This window comes from Cebus imitator, unplaced genomic scaffold (assembly GCF_001604975.1).
Source record: "Cebus imitator isolate Cc_AM_T3 unplaced genomic scaffold, Cebus_imitator-1.0 Scaffold365, whole genome shotgun sequence".
In the NCBI taxonomy this organism is placed as follows: domain Eukaryota; kingdom Metazoa; phylum Chordata; class Mammalia; order Primates; family Cebidae; genus Cebus; species Cebus imitator.
In genome coordinates this window covers 776,485-794,401 of record NW_016107680.1, presented here as the reverse complement: position 1 = coordinate 794,401, position 17,917 = coordinate 776,485, and the positions used below count along the sequence as shown (strand labels likewise).

The 17,917-nt window shown below is 42.2% G+C and overlaps 1 protein-coding gene across 2 annotated transcripts in view; it reads left to right on the top strand.

The window, feature by feature from the left end:
• Positions 1-882: 882 nt before the first annotated feature.
• CENPU (centromere protein U) overlaps positions 883-17,917 on the top strand; it is a 35,992-nt gene continuing 18,957 nt past the window's right edge. Inside the window, exons 1-7 of one of the 2 annotated variants that reach the window (XR_001818603.2) lie at positions 883-1,023; positions 4,042-4,090; positions 6,296-6,413; positions 7,837-7,942; positions 11,946-12,006; positions 12,511-12,747; positions 17,029-17,098. Coding sequence is in view for 1 of the 2 variants with exons in the window: in XM_017506900.2 (XP_017362389.1) it covers positions 968-1,023; positions 4,042-4,090; positions 6,296-6,413; positions 7,837-7,942; positions 11,946-12,006; positions 12,511-12,747; positions 17,029-17,098 (697 nt within the window). In the remaining variant the exon portion in view is untranslated. The remainder of the gene's footprint in view (positions 1,024-4,041; positions 4,091-6,295; positions 6,414-7,836; positions 7,943-11,945; positions 12,007-12,510; positions 12,748-17,028; positions 17,099-17,917) is intronic. The other variant, XM_017506900.2, reaches the window with a different exon arrangement.

Below are 17,917 nucleotides of genomic sequence, written 5' to 3'. Positions count from 1 at the left end.
ATACATGAAAGGTAATATTTTTATCGTCGTAAAATATTCATAACCAAATTTGGCATTTTAACCGTTTTTAAATTTACAGCTCTGTGGCACTAAGTACCTTCACCTTGTGCATCCATCTACCACTATTTCCAGAACGTTTTCATCATCCCAAACTGCTTTTGGTGTCATATCCAAGAAATGATGCCAGGTGCAACGTCATGACGCTTTTGCCCTGTTTTCTTCTAAGAGTTTCATAATTTTAGCCTTTATATTTAGGTCTTTGATGCATTTTGCGTTAATTTTTACATGCGGTGTAAGGTAAGGATTCAATTTCATTCTTTTGCAGTATACATTTTTACACAGAAACAAAAGAAGGGGCGAATATTAGCTCCAAAAGGAACGGGGACCATTGACAAATGAAGGTCCTGGGATAGAAGTAAAGTAGCATAAGCTCAGACAGCTGGTAAAGGCAGCAGGGGCTGGAAGCCAAATCCTGTCTGGCAGGACGACTGCGGCCTCAGCGGCATCAACAACAGGTGCGACCACCAGGCTAGGCCCACCCACTCACCTGCCCACGACCTCGGGGACACTAGCCCCTCCTCTTTCCCCGCCCCACAAGGGGCGGGCCCACGCGGCTCCGAGGCTTCCGGGCGTAGAAAAACTGGCGGTGCGGGTGGGAGGGAAAGCCCGGAAAAACCTTGGTTAAGGCGGACCGTAGGCAACTGATTGTGCGGCATGGACTCCAGCTCCGTTGCACTGTTATAACCAGGCCCGGTTTTTCCTTACGTTCCAGGCCGGGGTGGAGCCCGGGGCCCGCTGAGAAAGTCCGGCGCATGCGCGCGTGCTCGGCTTGGATTGGCTGCTCGGAGCACCGTAGGGCTTGGCGGGAGCTTTCAGTCTCGCGGTCGCTTTCAGTCAGTTAGGGGGGTGATTCCAGTCAGTTGCGAGGGCGCTTTCGGTCGGTTACGAGGGCGTGGAGAGCGGCGCCATGGCTCCGCGGGGGCGGCGGCGGCGGCGGCGGGCGCGCCCTCCCAAGCCTGAGGGGTAAGTGTTGCCGACCTCCGCGGCGCGAGGCGGGAGACCGGCTTGAACTGCTTCCTCGCCTGTGGCGGTTTAGGTCCCGGCGCTGTTCGGGCTCCGCTCTGGAGCTCGCCCGAGTGACCAGTCACCCGGGGCCCGGCTTCCGCGGCCGTGTAGTGGGGATAACAGTGATCCCACCCGCACGGGCTGGTCGGGGCCTAGCACGGCCTGGCGGGCGGGTAGGAGAGTCGTTAGCCAGTGTCGGCCTTGCGAGGAGAGTGCCGTCCGAAGTAGTGAGGCTCCAGGCGCTGGCTTGAAAGCGAAGTGTTGAGGAAATACCGCCTGCGATTTGCCCGGCGTTGTTAGTGACGGTTACTCTGACTGGGAGTCAGTTTTCTTCTCTTGAAGACCCCGGTGATTCCGTACTGCACCCCACAGACCGGAGACTGGAGCCCATCTCCGGCGGGGGGACCGGGCTGCCAGCCCTTCTCCGGAGTGGCTCGAGCAGTTTTTGTTTACCAAAGAAAAGCGTGTGTTCGGTAGGTCGCAAAACCGCGCTCTACAACGCTGGTCGCTGATGCGCTGGCGAATGCCATCCGAGCATGCCGCTGACGGTGCCCGAGAGCACACCCCCAGACGTCCTGAAGAGAACAGTCCCGCTGGGCCTGGGAAGACTGCCCGGAGAAGGAGGTGCTGGTACAGGCGGGGTTAGGGTGCAAAGCTGCCGCAGGACACCGCAGGTAGGTGGGGAAACCGAGTCCAGACTCGTGTGGGCAGTGGAGAAGAACTGAAGACTCCGCCAGGGGAGAAGAGGATTAGGAAAGAATCTCAGCTGAAAAGGGTTCAAGTTTATCTGAAAGGGTAGTGGGTTTTGTTGTCTTTTTTTTTTTTTTTTTTTTAAGCATTTTTGGGTTTGAGACTCATGAAATTTGTTCATGCCTTCTCCCAAAACACACTAATACACATATAACAGAAGTTTTTTTTCTTTTTGTTTTCTTTTTTTTGGGGGATGGAGTCTCGCTCTGCCTTCAAGCTGGAGTGCAGTGACGCGATCTTGACTCACTGCAACCTGCGACTCCCTGGTTCAAGCGATTCTCTTGCCTCAGCCTCCCAAGTAGCTGGGATTATAGGCATGCGCACCACGTCCAGCTAATTTTTGTATTTTTAGTAGAGACGGGACTTCACCACGTTGGCCAGGATGGTTTTGCTCTCTTGACCTAGTGATACGCCCGCCTCGGCCTCCCGAAGTACTGGGATTACAGGTGTGAGCCACTGCGCCTGGCCAATAAATTTTACCTATGGGTTGTCACAGAGGTTTCTCTGTCTCGGAAGCCCTACCTTGACTCCAGCCTAAAGCAAGGAGGAACCGTGAACCACAACCCCGCTCCCCTACCCCCATCCCCAGAAAGGACGAGACAGCTCAGAGTTTAGGTTAAGAAGTTTATGTGGTCTGGCTTGTAATTGTGTTTCTGTTACCCGGGTGTGTGACCGTTGGTAAGTACTTTTCCGAACCCCAGAATCATGTATAAAATTGCTATGAAACGAATACTTTCTTCCTTACGTTTCATGAATCAAATAAACAAATCATTAACTTGTTAGAAATGCAGAATCTCAGGCCACACCCCAGAGGTACTGAATCAGACACCCCGGGGGTGTGCCAAGCAACCTGTTTAACAGGTCCTCCTGAGGATTGCAATGCCACGCAAGTCTGGGAACCACCAGCTGTAAACACTTTTCCAACTATTTTTTTAAACTGATTCACAGTAATGATGTTTTACATCACACTTAGTACACGTGTGCACACATCGACACATAAAAGGCTTATGGACATAGTATATCCAGTGCAATGTTCCATTTTCTTCCCTTTCTGTTGGTTTTTTTTTAAAATGCTGGCCTGAGAGTCTTAAAGGACATTACAGGACAATTGATGTGATTTGAGTATGGACTGTAGATTAGATCATGGTGTCAGTGTTAAATTTCTTGATTTTAGAAATTGTACCATGAATATGTAGGATAATGCCCCTTTCTTAGGAAAGACATAATTGTACTTAGTGGGTGGAGGTGCACAGTATCTCCAGTTACATAGCGCAAAAGAGACGAAATGTAAGCAGTGAGGGAACCTGGGTAAATGGCATGCAGAAGGTCCTTGTACTATGTTTACAACTTCTCTGCTTGTAATTATATCAAAAGGTTACTCAAACATTGGTTCAGACTCAGTAAGCTGACTTTGCTATCTGCAAATGAAAATACAGCTGCAATCAGCATGGCATATTTTAAAGTCGGGATTTATGTACTGTATTGTCCCATAGTATCCCTGTACCCTTGCACAATGCCTGGTCCATGGAGGATGCTCTGTACATACTCACTGACTCCTGGCAATATTATTAGTAATAATATTACATAATATATTGTTCCCTGCCACTGTTATTTCCCCTTTTTATTCTAGTCACCATTGTTATATCTGTTTCCTTGAAGTTTGTTGAATATATATCTTTTTAAGCTATGGCTTTATCATTTTAAGCTATGGCTCAGTTTAGTGTGAAGGGATGTCGAGGGCAGGCCCTGGATTTGAACTGATGTGAATTTCAGTGTAGGCTTGTCTACTTCCTTGCCTGGTGTTGCTGTGGGCAAGCATACATCTGTAACGGGATTGATTCACTTCTGTCTCTTAGGACTGTTAGAATAAAACGAGAAAAGGATGTACAAGAGCCAGGCACAAGATGGAGCAGGTGTTGGAGTTTAGTGTTAGCCTACCACCCCTTCAGCTCTGCAGAGAAAGTCAATCACTGCTGATTGATTAAGGCCTCAGGGAAAAATGGTAACAGCAGGATTCCAATTTTCCATGTCCCTGAGGGGGAGAAGTATGTTATTTTATAAATTGGTGATATGATTTAACCTATAAAAATGATGGCATATGGGTTCTGTTTTTTGTTTTTGTTCTTTTTTCTTTTGGTAAAAATGCGTGGAAAGGGTTATAACTATGCTGTTTCCTCGGTTATTTTAACTATTTCCTAACTCTTGTGTTTTTTTGCTGTTTAATAGTGCAAGACAGTCAAAGAACACCTTAGAAAGAACACATTCCATGAAAGATGTGAGTTATCTTTTTGTGTTGTGATTTCCTCAAAATTGACAGTACAAAATAACATTTTGTGGGTACCTGAGTTTTGTAGACCTCAGTTGGCAAGTTCAGTGTTTATTGTAGTGAAAATGTTCATTTTCCTCACACTTTTTCAAGTATAGCAAAGAAAATGACTTTTGTTAATGTTTTAGAATTTCCTTTTTTTCTGGGCCTAGGTTGGTTTTATTTTCGTTTAGATAATTGACTTCATATAAAAATTGTACAATGCTCTATATTTTGCTTTTTTCACTTAGTCATTTCTCATTGTGGTTTTAAAAGACATGTTTATGGGGGCCGGGCGCGGTGGCTCAAGCCTGTAATCCCAGCACTTTGGGAGGCCGAGGCGGGTGGATCACGAGGTCAAGAGATCGAGACCATCCTGGTCAACATGGTGAAACCCCGTCTCTACTAAAAATACAAAAAATTAGCTGGGCATGGTGGCGCGTGCCTGTAATCCCAGTTACTCAGGAGGCTGGGGCAGGAGAATTGCCTGAACCCAGGAGGCGGAGGTTGCGGTGAGCCAGGATCGCGCCATTGCACTCCAGCCTGGGCAACAAGAGCGAAACTCCATCTCAAAAAAAAAAAAAAGACTTGTTTATGATTTCATGGTACTTCACTTAGTTCACATTACAGGTTTACTTTTCTTTCTAACAGAGTCTTAGAATGTATGTTAAAGGCGTGTACATTTCTGTAACACTCATTGTAGCTAATTCCAAATTCTTTTCCAGTGGCTTGTGTAATTGGCATTGTAATCTCACATTAACTGTGTGACAGTGCCAGGCACCCTGGAAGGAGCTCCTTCTGCTTATTCTGCCCTGAACTTTCTCTGTACTGCATGGTCCTTAAGCCCTTCCTGCAGAACATAGCTCTTTTCCCCTCTGGGAAACCCTGGGATCTCCCTGCAGGATTTTGCTCAGCCCTCTGCTCTCACCCCAGCATTACTTCATTGGTCGTTTGGGTGGATTTCTCTCAGCTGTCCTGCCTGCCCTTGCCATTGGTAGCCAAAGTCCAGTGTGCCTTGGAGGGGTTTCTCGAAGCTCCAGACTTAGCTGAAAGCCCAAAGTATCTGGAATGGATTCAGCTTACCTGTCCTTCCCTCTGCAAGGCAGTGCTTTACATGTGGTGGAGGCTCCCTATTCCTTGGGAGAGGCTGGAAGACCTGCCAGCTGTCTCAGCATTTCACCTCCAAGCACTCTAGGAATGAATCTTTCACTGGGGGGCATCTGAATGGTCAAATTTTTGTTTTGTTTGCCAATTTTATTTGATCTCCTTTATATCTTCCAGAATTTTCTTATTTTCGTATCTGTTATTAGTACCCTTCCACATTTTCCGGAACTACAAGAAAGTTTTTTTCATTTTGTATATGTTTTCATACCTTATTAGATTTGGGGTAGCAGACTTCATGGGCTTGTCAATATATTAAACTGTAAACCCTCGTGTCTCTCCTTCATTCAGGAGTTTTTAACCCATGTGTACCCTTAAAACTGTTTGTGAACTTTTGGGTATATGGGCGTATTTCTGGAGACAGGACCCATCACTTTCCCTAGATCAGAGGTTTAGGCAAACTGGCCCATAGGCCAAATCTAGCCTGCCAACTGTTTTTGTATATCCCTGCAAGCTGAGAATGGTTTTTACATTTTTTTAATGGTTGAAATAAAATGAAAAGACTATCTGATAACACATGAACATGATATGAAATTCAAATTGAACTGTTCAGAAGTCAGATTTTATTGGAACACAGCCATGCTCATTCTTTTCTGTGTTGTTACCGTCTGCATTCATGCAACAGTGGCTGAGTTAGTACTCAAAACAGAAACCTTATGGCCATCAAAGCCTGAAATATTTACTTTCTGGTCCTTTATAGAAAAAGTTTGCCTATCCATGGCTTAGATTATCAAAAGAGTCTGTGTCCCAAAAAAGTGTTATGTTTGGTTGCTTCTTTCTTTATTTTAACTGAAACATAGTAATTGTACACATTTGCAGGGTACAGTTTGATCTTGCCATACATGACAATGTTGTATATGACCCAATCAGGGTAGGTAGTCTATCCATCACCCCATGCATAAGGATTGCTTCTTTAGGCAGCAGTGATTACAAGAATATCCTTGCTGCATAAATCAGCCTTGTGATGTTCTTTGTGAGAGCCATCTCAATGACTTCGACTTTATTCACTTTTAGAAAGCTGGTCAAAAGTGCAAGCCTGTTGATGTATTTGATTTTCCTGATAATTCTGATGTCTCAAGCGTTGGCAGGCCAGGTGAAAATGAGAAAGATGAAGAACCAAATGAGACCTTTGGTTAGTATTTTAAATCTTTGTCCTAACATAACTTCTAAACAACATTTAGGCCAGACATCATAAAAAATAGAAGTATCTTCAAATATAAAAATTAGTTGTCTGCATGTAGTAAATATGTGCTTTGGGTAGTACTTGATAATTTGAATTAATTTTTCTCACTTCTAAATAGATTGAAACTAAGATCATTATCAAAGAGGCACTCTTCTAGTAGCATTCCTTAACAATCCAATCACATTAGGACACTTACTATAGTACCCTGTAACAAGAGGAACATAGAATACATTTCTTGCTTCACTCCACCATTGGATAGAGCCACTGATTTAGGGAAGAGAAGAATATGGGTAATTTTCCCTTGTCCTAATTTCATGAGGGGAGGGGATGATTCAGGAGAACCACTGGGAGAGCTTCAATTGTGTTCCTGGGAGTGCAGGGTAAAAGGTGGGTACCTGGCTGGCCAGGAGTGTGTAAGTTGTCAGGATGGGCTGCTTCTGTCACTGTGTGTCACTGGACACTCCAGAGGACAGAAATGACAGAGAAAGTATCACGTGCACCCACATGCAGAACTGCAGTGGCCAGGCATTTTTGCTGGAATAAGTTAAAATTTTGAAGACTTTGGTTTAATTTTTTGTTAAAAGAAAATATTATACATTTTATAAGGTGAAATATATTTGCCAGAATATGTCTTTTATTATGACTTGATTAAAATGTTCTATTTATCTAAAATCTAAATCTAAAATATCTTAACCTAAAATCCCTAATTTAAAAAATGAAATACATTCACATACCATAAAATTCATCCTTTTAAAGTTTACATGTCATTGGGTTTTAGTTTATTCACAAGGTTGTACAACCGTCAGCATTATCGAATACCAGAAAATTATCACCCTGTAGAGAACCCTGTACCCCTGAGCAGTCACTCCCTATTATTCCCCCTTCCTTGAAGCCCTGGAGCCATGAATCTCCTTCTTGTCTCTATGGATTTGCTATTTCTGGACATATCAGTGGAAACCTAGACTCTTGGTCCTTTGTGACTTGTGTTTTCAGGGTTTGTCCATGTTGTAGTGTGTATCTACTTCGTTCCTACAAATTTTTATAGCTTGGTAATACCATTGTTTGGATATGCAACAGCTGTTATCTACCCATGAGTTACATTTTGGTGATTTCTATTTTTTGGCCACTGTGAATACTGTTGTGAACATATATGTATGAGTTTTTATGTGGACTTTTTTCACTTCTCTTGGGCTTATAGTGGGAGTGGAGTTGTGAGATCAAAAACATTTGGAAAGTGGCCTATGTAATTGATTTTGATTTTGTAAGTCCGTTAAACAAAGATTGTTTTGTATTCCATTGTAAGGGAATAAACTTCAATACCACCCAAATAGCCAGACTTTTACAGTTGTGCTTCTTTTTTGCCTTTTGAAAGATCCTCCTTTACACAGCACAGCTATATATGCTGATGAGGAAGAATTCTCCAAACATTGTGGCCTATCTATTCCTTCAACTTCTCCAGGAAAAGAAGCAAAAAGAAGGTACTGGTGTATTTCAAGCAATTGTTTATTCATGGTTAATGGGATTTCTGAGAAACTCTTTAAGATAGAAGCTAATAAGATCCTTTGAGCCAACTTGTTACGCTTTTTCTCAAGAGAACTGGGGCATAAAAACTTTATTAATAATTGACATTACTTATAATAATTATAATAGCTGTGATAGCTGACATAATTCATACCTTATCCTAGAAATCATGCCTGTGAAGATAATTTAGCTTTGAGTCAAATAAGAAAGTACGGAAAGATTTTACCAGCATAGAATTTTAAGTGATTTTGAGAGGTCCCTTTCATTTACAGATTCTCTAATTATCACAAATGAGATGTTTCCTTGTATATGGTGGGTGATAATTACAAAGCAATACAAAGTCTGTTTCAGATGCATTGTCCCGGAGGCGCATTGGTTTGAGTCTTTCAGATTTATGTGAAGGTATAGGTCAGGAAAATCTCTATAAAAATGATTTTATAGAGACAACTTGAGAGCAAATTACATAATTTGAGTTCTACAGAACTCTTTAGTAACTGTAGTACTAATTATAAATTGTTAACTAGAGTAGCTCTTTGACTTAGGGACCTCTATTGGGTAATAGGTCAATTCCAGTTACTAAATGTATTTACCAAGTATCAAAACTGCAGTTATTAAATATCCCAGTTGGGCAGAAATCTTAGGAAGTCATTTTGAGATTGTCTGCATTAGGGAAGTTTTATAGTACTTAGTTATTTTGAAGACTCCAAAAGTCATACATTTGGAAAACATGTGCTCCACTTTAAACAGTGGTGTATGTAATTTTTAGAGGAATATTTCGAATAGGAAACATACTCACATGGTTTAAAAATATAAAAAGGTTTATAATAAGTCTTCATATCACATCTGTTATCCACCTAGCTCCTAGAACCCACTTCTCTCTCCCTTATTTATTTCTCATATGTCCTTCCAGAATTTCTTGGTGCATATAAAAGTAAATATGAATACAGATTTTAATCTTTTTTGTGTGCAAAAGGCAGCATAGCTTGCAACAGGACATATGTGACCTTTCAGACAGAGAAGTCAAAATAGCTGTTTTGAGGAAACTCACATATGTCCTGTTTCTCCAGGATTGGTCCCTGGTGCCTTATTTTAGTTTGTTTGATGAGGTCATGTTCTGTTGGTTGGTCTTGATGCTTATGGATGTTCATCAGTGTCTGGGCATTGAAGAGTCAGGTATTTATGGTAGTCATTGGAGTCTAGGCTTGTTTGGACCCATTTTTTTTGTGAAGGTTTTCCAGATAAGTGAAAGGACTTAGGTGTCGTGATCTGCATTGGGGGCCTCATGACCCTGACTGGTGCCTATGCTACTGTGGCCGAGCTGGCATCCAATATGCAAAACAAAGTCTTCTCCACTCTTCCCTCTCCTCTCCTCAAGTAGAAGAAAGGGGTCTCTTTTGGAGCCATGGGCTGTGCCACCTGAGCCTGGGGCAGGGGTGATGCCAGCACATCCTTAGCCACACTGGTTGGTGTCTGAGAAGGTCGCATGCCCCCATAGTCCACTGGTTCCAAGCCCAGCTCAGTACTAGAAGTTGCCGTCCTTGTGACCTAGACTGCCCATCAAGCTCACCTAGGGCTCCAGAGCGCTTTAACCAACAGTAACAAGGCTTGTCAGAGCTCAAGCTCTCACTGCTAAGATGGGTGATTCCCCTCACACCAGGACCAATCCAAATGCTCCCTCCATGGTTGGGCATCAGTTTAGTTCAGCCTCTTTCTGCTTTCCACTGTTACAGGACAACACAGAATTCAAAGCAAAGCTTCACAATCACTGCACTCTCCTCCCAAGAGCGCAGATTCTCTGTGCCACACAGCCACTGTTGGGAGATGGGGAAGGGCTGGTAACAGCGGCTAAACTTTCCTACCCTCTTCAGTGCCTCTTTCAGCGATAGGAAGTCAAAACCAGGCACTGTGAGTGCTCAGCTGACTTTTGTTTCGTGTGAAGGTGCTCCCTTTGTGTAGATAGTTGTTAAACTTGGTGTTCCTGCAGGGAACAATTGGTGGAACCCTCTGTTCAGCCACCTTGCTCCTGGTTGTTTCATCTCCTGTTTTTTCTTTATGTGTAGATGATTCTGCCCTCAGCCCTCTCTTTCTGCATCAACTCCAGTTCACGCTCATAGTTCTATCTACCTGTATGCTACTGTTTCTCTAGTTTGTCTCTTGTCTAGCCCCTCTCCTGAGTTCCAAGATGTCTTGCACATTGGCCATATTGCTCTAGATGCCCATAGACACTTCACACTCAACAAAGTTAAAACGGAGCTTCATCCTTTTCCTTCTCATCTAGTGTCAATGAACTCTTCTGGTATTATCTAGGTCTTGCCATTCACCCAGTCCCCTCCAATCCAGCAATCTGGGAATCAATCCTGGTATGTTCTGTCTGGCTAGTCCTATTTTTCTGGCCTGTGACTGCCTTGAGAATCTGTTTTTCCTCTCTACACCCCTGCCACCTCCCCTGTGGCTAGGTGCCAGTTTGGATCCTTGGGTGAGTAGACACGGAGGCAGTTAGGAATGGAAGGGGTTTATTAGTGATACCTGTGAAGGGTAAATAAAGTTGGAAGAAGCAGGATTGGGCAGAGATGGCCTCAAACTGCACTGCAGTGCCAATGGTTCTGACCAACCCATTGCAGAGCTCTAGAAGAACAATGTTTGCTAAAGGAGGCCTGGCCTGTATTGGGCAGAAACAGCCAGGCCCCAGACCCTTGCTTTGCTTACTTGTTGGCTAGAGATTGCCCACAGCTGTAGCCCCTGCCCAAATGCTGCAGTGGATCCAGAAGGCACTGCAGCTGGAGGCTGCCACTGAACGTAGGAAACCCATGCAGCATGCCTCTGTGGTGTCCTGCAGCCTGTCAGTCATAGCCTTTGACTTCTCTAGCATTCGTTATCTTCTCTTAGAAAATACGTTCTATCTGTACTCAGCTGCACGTTTCTTGAACATGCCGGGCTGTTTTACACCACTATGCTTTTGCATTAACTGTTCTATCTACTTTAAATGCCCTTCTCCACACTTGTTTTTCTGAAAAAGTTTTTTTACCAGTCAGCGCAAGTGTCGTAACCATTATGCCTTTCCTAATACCCCAGCCGTATCTCCACATCATCTTCTCTGTCAGATGCTTGCCAAGTCATCACTCTGCACTATCTTTGGCCTTCCTACTAGACAGTGAACCCTTCGAAGGAAAGCCTCTCAATGTTAAAGTAATTTTATTCACTGCCCTTTGCATTTTGAGATTGGTGTTAAATAAATTTGTTGTACTAAACAGAATAAAAAGATGAATTTTCATCTCCCATCAGAAGTTAGGGCTGTTTCTCCTTTTCATGCCTATAATCCCAGCACTTTGGGAGGCCAAGGCAGGCAGATCACGAGGTCAGGAGTTTGAGACCAACATGGTGAAACCCTGTTTCTACTACAAATACAAAAATTAGCTGGACATGGTGGCATGCACCTGTAATCCCAGATACTTGGGAGGCTGAGGCAGGAGAACTGCTTAAACCGAGTAGGCAAAGGTTGCAGTGAGCCAAGATTGTACCACTGCACTCCAGCCTGGGCGACAAACCAAGACTCCATCTAGGTAGCAGGGTGTGGGGGGGTATGAGAAAAAAGGATAAAAGAAGGTGTTCCCTTTCCTATCACCTAAGGATGGGCCTAGTGGATTAGTTTTTAGTACAAATGATGGATCATATGCCTGGGACTGGTAACTTGGAGAAAAGTGCAGTTCTCAGACATGACCACAAGCTGCTGCAGTGATGGAACAGGTTACTTGCTTGCCTGGGAGAAACTCACATGGCCTGGGTGTGGGAAGATGTGGGAGACAGCCACTAAATCTGGGAAGGTGGCAGGCTTGTATGTGACAAGTAGGATATTGCCTTATTAAATTAAGTCTGTTTTGATGTTGAATGAGCAAGTTGAGAGAAGACATGTGAATATAAATGGAATGTGTACAAGATATTGATGGCTTGTACTTTTTATAGTTCAGACACTTCTGGAAATGAAACAAGTGAAAACAAATCTGTGAAAATTAGTGCAAAAAAGGTATGTAGGAGTATTCTCTCTTCTACCTTAATTTGTAATATGTTATAGTTTGATTGGATGCAAATAGAGAAACTGTTCTGTAAAATATTTCATTTCCTGTTTAGATTAGATGCAAATAGAGAAAATACTCCATAGCAACATTTTTTATGAAGTACTTTTTTTAGAAAATACTTTTATAGTAAAAAGCAAAATATGTTTGTATCTGAAGTGTTTTTTATTTAAAGAGGTCTCACATCTTTATGTACCTTGTCAATTTTCATAGTATTCTTGTACTGTGTTTAGGTTGTGATTTAAAAAGGCAAAGTAAATTGTTGGGAGTGTTTATTGTAACCTTTCATTTTGGTTTCCTGTTCTGTGCACTAATTATGTTGCCATCTTCCTATTATGTTCAATTTTGAAGTTTAGAAGTGAGGAACGTGGACTAGATAGTTTTCTATTATTACAGTAAGAATTATAAGCATTTATATTTTCTATGTAAGTACTGCTGTTTTTTCTTCCACACAGTCAGGAAGAAAGCTCAAGCCCATTAGTGATGACTCTGAAAGCACTGAAGGAATTGATGTAAGAAGAAAAGTTAAATCAGCAGAGAAAATAAGTACACAGCGACATGAGGCTGTTCCAAGTACAGCATCTTCAGATCTTGTAGAGAAGCCAATTGAGTCGGTCACTTCTAGAAAGATAGGACCCCGTAGTGCCCAGCCTTCTGTTGATAAAGCGAACTTGGCAATAGAAAGTCAATCGGTAAGAGTGTCTGCCATCCCCTTGGAGAGCAAAAAGTTTATTGAAAATTTTTAGGGAAGAAATGAAACATTTTCTCTTTCCTTCAGATCTTTTCAAAGATAAATTTTGTATTTAATGTAATAAAAATGTTTGTTTTAGAAAATTTAAAAGGTATGGCTGGTTACGGTGGCTCATGCCTGTAATCCCAGCACTTTGGGAGGCCGAGATGGGTAGATCACCTGAGGTCAGGAGTTCAAGACCAGCCTGGGCAACCTGGTTGAAACCCTGTCTCTACTAAAAATACTAAAATCAGTTGGGTGCAGTGGTGTGTGCCTGTAATCCCAGCTGCTTGGGAGGCTGAGGCAGGAGAATAGCTTGAGCTCGGGAGGCAGAGGTTTCAGTGAGCCGAGATTGCGCCATTGCACTCGAGCCTGGGCTGTTGCCTTGCTCTGTTAGCAAGACTCCATCTGCAAAAAAAAAAAAATCTAGAAGGTATAGAAAAGAAGATAAAATTGCCTATAATACCATAACCCAAAATAACCACCACGTTTTTTGGTCTATGCTGTTTGGTCTTTTCAGTGAGCTTTTATTACCCTAAGTGAAATCATATACTTGTCATTAAGTATTCAACAATACCATTTTAATGAATGCATAACATTCCATTCATGGATATGGCATAGTTTAGTAATCTCTTACTAATGAAGAATTGCTATTTTAAAAATTATAAGTGCTTTGATGAATTTTTGTTGTAGCTAAATATTTGTGCATTCCTTGGATCATTTCCTTAGGAAAACAATTGCTGTTAAGAATTCTGGGTCTTGGCTGGGCCCAGTGGCTCACGTTTGTTATCCCAGCACTTTGGGAGGCCAAGGCGAGTGGATCACTTAAGGTCAGGAGTTTGAGACCAGTCTGGACAACACGGTGAAACCTCGTTTCTACTAAAAATATAAAAATTAGCCAGGCGTGGTGGCACCAGTAGTTGCAGCTACTCAGGAGGCTGAGGCAGGAGAATCGCTTGAACCGGGGAGGTGGAGGTTGCAGTGAGCCCAGATCACACCACTGCACTCCATCTTGGATGACAGAGCGAGACTCTGTCTTAAAAAAAATAGCCGGGCGCAGTGGCTCATGCCTGTAATCCCAGCACTTTGGGAGGTCAAAGCAGGCAGATCACAAGGTCAGAAGATCGAGACCAGCCTGGCCAATGTGGTGAAAATACAAAAATTAGCCAGGTGTGGTGGTGGGTGCCTGTAGTTCAGTTACTTGGGTGGGTAAGGCAGGAGAATCGCTTAAACTCAGGAGGTGGAGGTTGCAGTGAGCCGAGATTGTGCCACTGCACTCCAGCCTGGGCTACAGAGCGAGACTCCGTCTCAAAAAAAAAAAGAATTCTAGATCTTAGACCGGGCATGGTGGCTCATGCCTGTAATCCTACCGCTTTGGGAGGCCAAGGTGGACGGATCACCTGAGGTCAGGAGTTCAAGCCCAGCCTGGCCAACATGACAAAACCCCATCTCTACTGAAAATACAAAAATTAGCTGGGTGTGGTGGTGGATGCCTGTAATCCCGGTTACTTGGGAGTTTGAGGCAGTAGAATCACTTGAACCCAGGAGGTGGAGGTTGCAGTGAGCCAATACCACCATGCCAATATACTCAGCAACAGAGTGAGACTCTATCTCAAAAAAAGAAAAAAGAATTCTAGGTCGTTGTATTGGTTCTAAAATTCTTGACATGTAATGTCTTTTGGTCAAGTTTTTAATATGTGATTGTTAATTCATTTGAGCTTAATGTTTTGAAACTTTTTAAAATTAGGTGTCCCTGCTACCCTGTTGTCTTCACCTTTCCACCTGCTAAACATACACACATGTAACCTTATAGTTTCTTATATATCCTTTGAGTTTCCTTTTGTATATGTAAACAAATATATTTTCTAATTTTTATTTCCTGTCTTTACACAAATGGAAGCAAAACATGATCTCTATTGCTAATCTGTCTTGGTGAACATCCCATGTGCACTTGAATTTGCAGCTGTTGTGTTCTGTAAATGTCAATTGAGGTCAAGCTGATTGATAGTGTGGTTCAGAGATTTTTGTCTCCTTACTGCTTTTTGTTTTTGATGAGGGGGAATGGTCTGCTTGATTCATCAATTACATAGAGGCGGTGTTTTTTTTTTTTAGCTTGTGCTGAAAGTCCATTGACTTTTGATGTAATTTTAAACTTGGTGACTTTCACATCTATCATACTGTTTTCCATTTGATTCTGTTTTATCTCTCTTGCTCATTTTGGATTAGTTGAATATTATTTTTGTATTTCATTTTATTTTCCCTGTTGTCTTCTTAGCTATACCTTTTTAAATTTTTTTCAGTGGTTGCTCCTAGGTTAAAAATATATCCTTAAATTAGTAAAGTCTATTTAAAATCAGTGTGTTATCACCTCATACATTCTACTTGACAACTACCTCCCTCCCACTACATAAATGTAATTATGTAACAATATTATGTATTCCGTTTGTCCATCCCCATCCTCTGTGCTGTTTTGTCATGTTTTACTTCTGTGTTATTAATCTAACTTTATATAGCATTGTCATTTCTGCTTGAAAGAGCCTTTTTTTTGGGGAGGTGGAGACGGAATCTTGCTCTGTCACCAGGCTGGAGTGCAGTGGCATGATCTTGGCTTACTGCAGCCTCTGCCTCCGAGGTTCAAGCAATTCTTCTGCCTCAGCCTCCTGATTAGTTGGGACTACAGGCGTGCACCACCGTGCCCAGTTAATTGTATTTTTAGTAGAGATGGAATTTTACCATGTTGACCAGGATGGTCTCCATCTCTTGTGATTTGCCCGCCTTGACCTCCCAAAGTACCAAGATTACAGGCATGAGCCACCACACCTGGCTGAAAGAGTTGTTTTTAAGAAAAGTATGAGCAGCAGCCGTTCTGTAGTTTTATCTGTTGCTTTTTCCATTTCGCTGATTGCCTGCCTGTAGATACAAGTTTCCATTTGATATCTTTTCCCATCAGCCTACAGGATATCTTCTAGCATTTCTTTCATGGCAGGTCTGCTGGTGACAAGTTCTCTCAGATTTTGTTTATCTGGAAGTGTTTTTATTTTAACTCTGTTTTTAAAGGATATTTCAATGGCTATGGAATTCTGAGTTGACAGATTTATTCCCCAGCTGTTTATGCCATTCTGTTGTCTTCTGGTCTTTATGGTTTCTGATGAGCCGTGAGTTGTCTCTTTCCCAGGTACATTTACTTTGTCCCATGACCCCAGTGCTGTTTGTCCTTTGTTATCGATTATATTGTTATCCCCATGATAGTGCTTTCTGGTAGGCTTTGTGTGGTCTCACCCAGCATATGGGCAGTACTCCGACAAGGACTTTTAGGAGCCCCCCCCCCCCCCACACACACACACACAGGCGCCTATGCTCTCATCTGAGCAGCTTATTCCAAGTGCCTCAGCTGGGTAGGATTGTCATGCCCTGCCTAGACTTTAGCTCACTATGCCCCATCTAGAAACTGTGTGTGGAGTGGGGATGGCAGTCATGGGGTTCACCTTCCAAGTTTTCCCTTTCTCCAGGAACTCAGTCTTGTGTGTTGCCTATTGTCCAGTACCTGAATTGAATTGCCACCCCTGTTCCCCTATTTTATGGTTGTTTATGGCAAGAGAGCTAGTTTGGAAGTTGTTACTTTACCACAGCTGAGAGCAGAAATTTGAGCTGATTCCCCATGTTATCTTAAGTAATGAAAGTTCAGTTTTTCTATCAAGGCAACATCTGTTATCAGTTTTATTTTTTCTTATTTTGCGACAGTTTGTTTGCAATGCTTCCATATATTAATGTAGATAATTTATATAACTAATCTATGTTAGAACTAAATGAGAATTGTAGCTAATTTTTTTTTGTTCTGGAGATGGAGTCTTGCTCTGTGCCCAGGCTGGAGTGCAGTGGCACAGTGTCAGCTCACTGTAACTTCTGACTCCCCTGAGTTCAAGTGATTCTCCTGTCTCTGCTTCCCCACTAGCTGGGATTACAGGCACGCATCACCATGCCCTGCCAATTTTTGTATTATTTTTAGTAGAGACGGGGTTTTACCGTGTTTGTCAGGCTGGTCTGGAACTCCAGACCTCAAGTGATCTGTCCACCTCAGCCTCCTGAAGTACTGGGATTACAGGCGTGAGCCACTGTGCTCGGCTAAAATACTGAATGACAGTTTGATAATAGTGTTAATATTTAGGATTTAAGACAAAGAAAACTTTTCTTAAAAATTAAATGCTGTGGGGTTTTTTGTTTTGTTTTGTTTTGTTTTTTGCAGAAAACTCAGAAAAAAGGGAAGATGCCTTATGACATAAGGAAGAAATCAGGAAGTGAAGCCATAGATTCAGGTAGAAAATGCTGCTTTATACTTTGTCACTCATTCAGGAATTTCATAAGAGAAGACCCTGTTCTTAATTTATTAAAGTAGTAAATTGTAATTAAGTACATAAAATTTTCAACATACAATTAAGGTGAAAAAATATTTGCAGTATATATTCATATACTCCCTAGATTTTACAGTTAACATTTTATTATTTACTTTATTAGATAGGTAGTAAAGCAAGTATTAAATAATCCACTAGTCCAGTTTTTAAGGCATTTTAAAATAATGTAGACATCAGTACTTCCTCTGCAGTACTTCAGTGTGCACATGATTAACTGGAGTTCATTGTTTACAATTTTTTCTTTGAATGTAAAATGTATATACAGTACAGTAAAATGCCCTGCTCTTGAATGTATAGTCGCTGGGTTTTGGGGAATGCAAACACCTATGTAACTCAAGCCACTGTCAACATGTAAAGGATTTACTCCAGAAAGTTCCCCCATGCCTCTTTCATGTCAGTCCCCACACCATATCTCCAGAGGCAGTAGCTTCAAGGACACTTTTTCTGCCGTATATTAGTTTTGCCTGTTCTGGGACTTCTTATGGTTGGAATCACATAATGTGTACTCCTTTGTGTAAGGCTTCTTTCACTCAGCATAGTCTTTTTGCAGTCCATCCTTGTTGTTTGGTGTCATTTTTAGTGCTGAGCTTATTCCATTGTGTGATTACACCACAGTTGATCCAGTCTCTTACTGATGGACAGCTGAGTTGTTTTCAGGTTTAGGCTATTTGAATAAAGGTGCTGTGAACTCTTTTTTTTTTTTTTTTTTTTTTTTTTTTTTTT